Genomic DNA, 8703 nt, shown 5'->3' with positions numbered 1-8703 from the left:
TAGGTGGAGAGCATCTTTATCCCCACTTGACAGGTGGGGGAAATGAGGCACATGATAGTTAAGGGACTTGCCCAGAATCACACAGCCAGTCACTGGCAGAGCTTAGAATAAAACTTCTATGGGTTAGCACCTAGCACAGTGCTTTGCACGTAGCAGGTGTTCATTGAATATTTGTGGATTTTATTTGACTTACATCTCAACATACAATATACACATAGAAAGTACAAGCAGCCACCATAAAATATTTATCTCCTACATTTTTTCTGATGATCTCTCTCATGACTTCAGACCCGGGTGGATGAAAGACGTTCAAGGTCTCACAACTAAGACCTCGGCTTGAAGAGCATCAACCCAAACACTGTCTATTGACAACCTGCTCTTTCATCAGCTCTGCCATATGATATTGGTTTTCTAATGAAAACAAAAATGGATTTCAGGAACCATGCTGACATTGTTTTGTTGTTCCCTGTTTGTTTTAAATGGAGCCATCTGAATGGTTCTGTGTCTGTTTTTAGAAAAAAGAAATAAGGTGGCTATAGTCCAGTTAGCATGTCGAAACTGTGCCAAACACCAGGATCTCTTTTCCCAGCTCGAATGATTTTCTGCCTGGGAAACTGGTCAGACCCCAGGGAGTGGCGACTCAGACAGAAGAGGGTCGGCGAGGCTGGACATCACTTGCACTGTTCGTGGTCTGTGCAGTCATCCATGTCCACATCAGAATCAAAGAGCGAGTGTCCAGTGAAATCTGTGTCTGGGGTTCGGGAAAAACTGTTCTCTGCTCCCTCATCTTCAAAGGTCTCTGTCCTTGAATAAAAGCTGAAATCCAGCAGGGGGGTGTGGGTTTTGCTGCCTTCGCTGCTCTCCTCGGACTCGTAGACGGTGTTGTCATCATCGTGGTGCCACTCCGGCCAGAATTTCCTCCTTATCCTCTCACAGTACATGGCGAGGTTGATCAGCTCCCCTTCGATCAGCCGCTCGGGTCTTGTCCCTGGTAAGGTCCACATTGCCTGTGCCAAGTGCCCAAAGATGGTGGCATCGAGAGTGGAAACCTTGGGCCCCATGATGTACTTCTTATCACCAGTAGAAGTGCTCCTCCACCATTTTGGTCACAGCTCTGGAGACAGCTCTTTCCTGAGGACCAAGATTTTTGTTTAAATTCACTCCAAGTTTCTCTTCCAGGAAGTCAATTATGAATTCTGTGCCAGAAACTTTTTCATTACTATATTCAATCCAAGGCATTTTCCCTTGAGCAGAGAGTTTTCCACCAAAATAGTTCTGATAAGGTAAATCAGCCATCCTTAAATAAGTTTCCATTTTCAAACAGAAAGGGGATAAACTGGGGACACCATTGTTAGGTCTTGCAAATTGATGCAAAATAATAGCATCTTTGGAGTCAATCTCTTGCTGTTTCCTAATGACCAGGAGTTCGTGGAGCAGATACGCAGCTGCGGCCAGCAAAGCTCCCCCAGTCAAGTAAAGGGTTTTCTTCCACCAGGAATCGGAGCCCAGCCCTGCCATGATTCCACCGTAATCCTGCAAAGGGAAAGCGATGATGTCCCCATAAAAGGAGAAGGGTTCCTCGGACCCGGCCCACCAGCCGAAAAAGGAGACGCTCTGGTTCCAGCTCAGATCCACCACGCACGGCCTGGACGAGGCAAAGCCAACCCCCCAGTGCATGCTGCGTTGCTGGCTGCCGGCGCCCCTCCCAGGGGCCACGCCGCCCGCATGGGAAGGGGCCAGCGCGGCCCGGCGCGGGCTCAGCTATGCGCGGAGGGCGCGGGCGGCGCGGGCGGCGGCGTCGGAGGAGGCGGCGGCACAGGAAGGGCGCAAGCCGCGGGCGGCGGGCCTGGCCGGCGGGGCCCTAAGGCCCTGGGCAGCAAGGGAGGCCGCCGGCTCCTCCCGCAGCGGCCTCTCCCCCTATACACTTTTGAATAAGGCAATGTTAGCATGGGCATCATGGTCTCTATTTCTGGTATTAGAAAATCAAGGAAAAGCATTTCTTTGCAGATTATTTTGCATACATTCTTCAAAGTTTCTAGTTTTTTATGTTCCCTATTTTTATTGTTGGTGCATTTAAAAAATTCTTTCTATATTGTGTTGACTATTTTAATGGGGTTAGGGCAACACAGGTATTCATTTCTTACTCATACTCTGAATCAGACAGGATGGGTCTTGTTATCCTGTGGTAACAAATAACTCATAAACCTTTGAAACTTAACATAACAAATTTTAGTTCTTCATGCTACATGGCCAGTGTGGGTCATCAGGTGGTTCTGCTCATCATTGTCACTCAGCAAACCAGACTGAAAGACTCTCCATCTCATCATAAGCTTAGATGAACACCTCTGTAGGGGAAAAACAAATGTGCAGAATCAAACTATTTCTTAAGACTTCTGCCCAGAAGTGGCATATATCGCTTTCACCTACATTTCATTTGCAAAGCAAGTCATGTGACCATACGTAAATTCAGTGGGTGAGTAAAGTGAATACAAGGTGGAGAACAGGAAATATTTGGTGAACTGCACAGAAAACTACCACAACCCACATTCAGACCTAAACATCAATTTATCTCCATCCTACAGTCAAAATCATCTATTCTTTCCTGAGGAGACAATACAAGAGTTCAATTTAGTCCAATTAAACTTACAGGCCAATACCTCTGGTTGATAATCAGCAATCTCTAGCACAGGAGATGAAGAGCAGTAGTCTACACCACGTCCTGATATGATTCCTATTAATTTGAATACCTATGGATAAAGGAAAGGTTATCTGCCCCACATACAACCAATATACACTGGAGTAATAGAGATATAATATGTACAATAAATATTCCTACTTAGATATAGAAGAATAAGGGGTATACAGCAATCATTTGCCGATTTCAGTTCTGAAATCCTGCTGGAAAGATCTTACAAGGGATCTCTAACCAGTGGGTAGATAACGTTCCTTTGTTAAGCTTCAATTCTGCTCCCTAGGCCACTGTCCTCCTTAACCATTGGCTCTGTCCTTGAGAGGCCCATCCCTTTCCATTATTCTCGTTGGCCATATATAAATTGAGAAGTGGAGGATATGTTCTTCTGGTGCAGTATTTTGGTCTACTTCCTATTCAAATAAAATTGGAGAATCAAGTATGATTTTAAGCATCCAACAGTTAATCTCTTTTATCCCAGACCCTCTCAAAACCTTAGCCAGTGTCTTACTATTTGATTTCAGTCAGTTCCATGTGCCGATAGTCACACCCACAGTTCTTTTCTAAACAAAACTCTCCCATTTGCTTTGGGGACACTGTGCCTATGCCTATGGACTTCATTGATGGTGCCATGAAACTATAATGTTTTCTTGGGAAAGACTCACCCTTTATTCTCTTTTTCCTAAGGCTTTTTTGTTTAATTGAAAGGAATTCCTTGGTTCCACCATCTTCACTGTAAGGCTCAGATATTTACTCTGAGATAATTTTATCCATTCACACACTTCAACAACTTGTGTGATAACTATACTCATGATTTGATCCTTCATGCAATTCTGAGTTTTAATCAGGCATTTTGCTCAAAGCATTTCTTAAACATTTCTATTACTGTTTGGGTTTGAGAATCAGTTGCTTCTTTCAACCCTACAAGTCATTGAGTATGCAATTTTTCTCTATTCTTTTTCATTCCTACTTGCAAATCAGTCAATTACTTTGTGATATCTATTTCTTGTAAAACCTTGTAAACACAGCCAGCAGCAACCAACTTTTACTACTAACACTTTATTCTCTCTGTTCTTCCCTTGGAGCTATAAGTTTATTAGATACAGGATCTACTTCCTATGTTATAAGAGGTGAGACTTTTGCCAAATATTTTGCCACTGCATAATATCAATCCTCTTCCTTTCACTTTTCAGTAATAATTTCTTAGCCCCCTACTGCCTTGTACCTAGGCTATTTTCAGTATTTGCTATATGAGCACATACTCCTTGGAAAATTTTTGTGTCATTCTCAATGGGATAGATTATGTTGCAGGACAAATAATCCCTGACCCTAAGGCAAAATAAAGTTTCTGTTTTGCACATGATACATGTCAAATGCATGTTGGCAGGGTAGTCTTGGCTTATTGTAGTCATGCAAGGACCCAGGATGACAGAGGAACCATCTATGCTTTCATGATCACTTCAGCAGAGGAGAGATAATGGAAACCATCATGCACTGGCTTTTCAAGTTTGCATACTAACGTGTCATATGTCACTGTCTTATTTCATTGACCAAAGCAAGTCATGTGATCATAAGGCAGGAAAGTGGGCCTAACGTGGCCAGAAATTGGGTAATGGGATACTTTGGTAAACAGCACTAGTGATGACCACATCTTCTTTACCAATTAATTCATTTTTAAGGAAAGATAAATTCTTGCATTTACATTGACACCTAACTATGTATGGTATCTTACTTAATGACACTCAGCTCATTTTAAGGGAAAAGTGGGTTGAATATAATCCCCAGGCTGATAACAATGAAGCACAGCAGTTAAAAAACCAGAAAACAAAGCAAAGATCATTGCTAAAAGATCCAAGTGCCATTTCCTCAAAAATAAAGAATAATAACTATTTAATAGGGAGTTCACTTACTATTGTTATGACACCAAAGATTTCTCAGTATTTTTGTATTCAGTACCAATGGCAATAAAGTTATAAACTTTATAAACTTTGGTTTAACTGTCTATGTCTATGTCTATGTAGTTTTGCCAACATTTGATGAGAAACCTTGAGAAGAAGAATGTTGAAATAAGTGTCTTAAGAAAAAATTCAAAATATTATCATGTTTACTATACTCACAAAGAAAGAAAAATAAGTTGAGAATAGTACATTTTGGTATACATGGGAGGATGGTAAAGAATATTCTAAAGTGAATAATAAAGATGGGCAAAGGTCTCAATTATTTCTCACTCTATACATTGTTTCTTATTGTAAAAAATTTAATTTCCACTTTTCATTGTTTACTTAGAAGGAGCAAAGAGCTCCTCTTAACCACAAACGATTTAGTTATTCCAAGCACAGTAACCTTTAACCATTAAACTTGTTAAATATATCTCTTAAAGGGAATTATAGTGGTTTAGTTATTCTCTACTCCATATTCTAGAGACTAAGATTTTGTAGGAAATTGATTTTTTCCACTATTCTTTAAACAAATCATTAGCCTTTGTATAATTAACCCACACATTCATACACACACTCAGTATATATAGATACAGATGATCTATCAATATAGCTATATAGCTATAGATTATTTAGATTTTCTTAAAGATTACCTTGTGATGCAATATTTATTACAGTTAAGAACACAGGCTGTGGAAACAAACTGCCTAAGTACAATTCTGATGCCACCACTTCCTAGCTGTGTGGTTATCCTCATTGTGCCTCAATTTCCTTATCTGAAAATCTGGTATCATAATCTTTACTCATTTAGCTTTTGTGAGAAGTAATTGGGTCAATAAGAAAAAGTATTTAGAAAGTTAACTGTATCATAGTAGGCACTCAATATCTGTTAGCTAATATCAATACTGTTTATGCAAAAGCTACAGGCAGTTTATGTGTACTTTTGTCTTTGGACACTATTTAAAATACAGAATGTCTTTAGCAAATTTAATGCAAATATGGTGCAAAGCCTTGTTCTGCTGTATTGCTCACTTGGTAAGGTTGATGAATACATGAACAGGCTGGTGAGTGCAAACATCAGTCATGAATCTGCTTCTTTTTTCATCATTGTTCATGTGGACATATTAAGCTTATCTACCTGCTATATGTCAATGCCCAATATATTCTGCTGAAATAAGAAGAAATATAATGAAAAATGCTACAGGCTACTCAGGCTTATGGGTCAAATCTTTAGGTAGAAGGGTTTGTGTAACTTCTATACTATGGCTCTCCCAAATTTCTGGAGATAAACACACACACACACACATAAAATATAATTTTATGCAATTGTGTAATGTATATATTATATACAACAATGTGCTTAAAATCATCTGGTCCAAATTTATGGAGGCTATAGCTCTCTGAAGTTTACACTCTACCAAAATTTTGCATACCTGTCGCAAAATCAGAAAATTATCTGCCATTTCTACACTTTCCTATGTAAATAGATATTACAGTAGAGAGTGTCATGGAAGAGTTGAAGGTAAACCACAGATAGCTCAAATTTTTTTGCTCTCATCATACCAGATACAAAACTCATAAAACCAGGCACCTGATTTATCACCTACACCATTCCACATGGCTTAACAACCTGAAATATACACAATGAATGAGGTACTCAGATATGATAATCCATTAATTCAATCATAACCTCCTAAGGAAAGTATTTCCTTAATCATCCTTGCTTCTTATCTACTTAAACCAAAATCGGTTTTAGGAATCTTGTCTTTTAATCCCTCATCCTCCCCTGTATACGTAAAACATCACAGAGCAGTAAACTAGAACTATTTTGTTTGACATGTGGAAAGCGATTTAAATAAATATACCTTGAACTAACTTAAAATACTTGTATATAAAATCATAAAGTGAATTTAAGGGAAAAAAAGGGTGTGTGTGGCTACATTGAGAATTTTGTGTGCTGACTCAGAGAGCAAGCTAAGATTTTATTTTTATATATTTGAAACATAAAAAGACAGAATTGAAAGGTATCACAGTATAAGCCAAGGGAATGTTTACTTAGAAAATGATACTTTAAATTGTTTGGATTTCTTTGACCTGTTGTTCTAAATGAGGCAATATATCTCTTTAATTACTCTTTATTTTATAGCTGTTCTATATTTTTGAAGGTAAGTTATATGGAATAAAGTAAGAGATTTATCTCATCCAATGCTATCAAATAAATTAATAGCATTTCAAAATATATACCAATCATAAAAAGAGGTGACTTTTCTAGTTTGCTAATGCTGCCAGAATACAAAACACCAGAGATGGATTGGCTTTTATAAAAGGGGGTTTATTTGGTTACACAGTTACAGTCCTAAGGCCGTAAAGTGTCCAACGTAACGCATCAACAATCAGGTACCTTCACTGGAGGATGGCCAATGGTGCCCGGAAAACCTCTATTAGCTGAGAAGGTATGTGGTTGGCATCTGCTCCAAGTTCTGGTTTCAAAATGGCTTTCTCCCAGGACGTTCCTCTCTAGGCTTCAGCTCCTCAAAAGTGTCACTCTTAGTTGCTCTTGGGGCATTTGTTGTCTCTTAGCTTCTCCAGAGCAAAAATCTGCTTTCAAAGGCTGCCTCCAAAATGTCTCTGTAAGCTGAAGCTCCTCTCTCAGTTCCAGTGCATTCTTCAAAGTGTCCCTCTTGGCTGTAGCTCCTCTTCAAAATGTCACTCTCAGCTGCACTGAGTTCCTTCTGTTTGTCAGCTCATTTATATGGTTCCAGTGATTTAACTTAGACCCACCCTAGGTGGGTGGGGTAACACCTCCATGGAAATTATCCAATCAGAGTCATCACCCATAGTTGGGTGGGGTGCATCTCCATGGAAACACTCAAAGGATTACAATCTAATTAACACTGATGGGTCTGCCCACACAAGATGACATCAAAGATAATGGTATTTGGGGGGACATAATACATTCAAACTGGCACAGAGACCATGACAAAACTAAACAAGAGCAAAATCATAACACATATTTGTATGTGTGCACATATATATATGTGTGTAGTATGTGTGTATATGTATGTATGCATATATGTATGCATGAGTGTGTGTGTGTCTGTCTAGCCAGTAATGCTTCAATACAGTTATGTTTCTAATGTACTCCAAAAGGAGAAGCATTATTTGGCAAATTTGCATAAAATATTTCCCAAAGATAAGGTCCCCTTTGAGATAACCATGTCTCTACAAATAGATTTCCTGGAAATCAGTTACCCTACATTTATCACTAGGAACATCATTTCATTTCATCTAAGAGAAAGGCAAACCTGATGTTTAATACAACTTGCTTTAATTTCATGCCAATAAACATAGACGTATTTTCCAATTTTGAAATTTCACTTCCTTAGAGGTTTTCCCTATAATAAGTATTTTGAAAAGTAGGAAAATTATGTCCAGCTATGTATGTCAAAAATAAGATTAGTTTTTCATTGCCTATAATTGTGATGTGAAAACAACTTTGAATTTATTCATAAACATTTTACATGTCTCAGTTTCCCTAGCTGCCATGACAAATGCCACACAAAGGTTGGCTTAAACCATGGGGATTAATTGGCTTACAGTTTTAAGGAAAAGAGAAGTCCAAAATAGAGGCATCAGCAAGGCTTGCTGTTCTAACCCAGCTTAGCCCCAAGACTGAAGAATACGGCAGGCCCAGAGTTAGACATGGGTTTAATAGGACTTACTAACAGCAGATATGGTTCCACAGTGCTGGCCAGCCAGGAAAGATGGAAGTTAGCTATGCTGATTTGAATCTATTATCTCCCCCACAAAAGCCATGTTCTTTAATGCAATCTTGTGGGAACAGACTTAATAGTCTTTTGATTAGGTTGTCTCCATGGAGATGTGACCCACCCAACTGTAGGTGAGACCTTTTGATTAGATCATTTCCATGGAGGTGTGACCCTGCCCATTCTGGGTGGGTCTTAATTAGATCACTGGAGTCCTTTAAGAGAGCTCACAGAGAGGAGCTCCGAGAAGCTGAGGAAGTCATTTTGGAGAGAAGCTAAGACATGTAATCTAGTGTTTGCCCTCAGGGGA

The 8703-nt window shown here is 39.3% G+C and overlaps 1 protein-coding gene across 1 annotated transcript; it reads right to left on the bottom strand.

Moving 5' to 3' along the window:
* Nucleotides 1–671: 671 nt before the first annotated feature.
* On the bottom strand, nucleotides 672–1677 carry LOC119523752 (failed axon connections homolog). Its single transcript, XM_037822566.1, is given in 2 exon segments — nucleotides 672–1078; nucleotides 1080–1677. Coding segments are annotated over 2 exon segments (1005 nt in total).
* Nucleotides 1678–8703: the final 7026 nt, after the last annotated feature.

The sequence above is a fragment of the Choloepus didactylus genome, chromosome X (assembly GCF_015220235.1).
Source record: "Choloepus didactylus isolate mChoDid1 chromosome X, mChoDid1.pri, whole genome shotgun sequence".
NCBI classification, from domain to species: domain Eukaryota; kingdom Metazoa; phylum Chordata; class Mammalia; order Pilosa; family Megalonychidae; genus Choloepus; species Choloepus didactylus.
The sequence above is the reverse complement of the archived record's forward strand: the minus strand, read 5'-3'. Positions and strand labels throughout refer to the sequence as shown.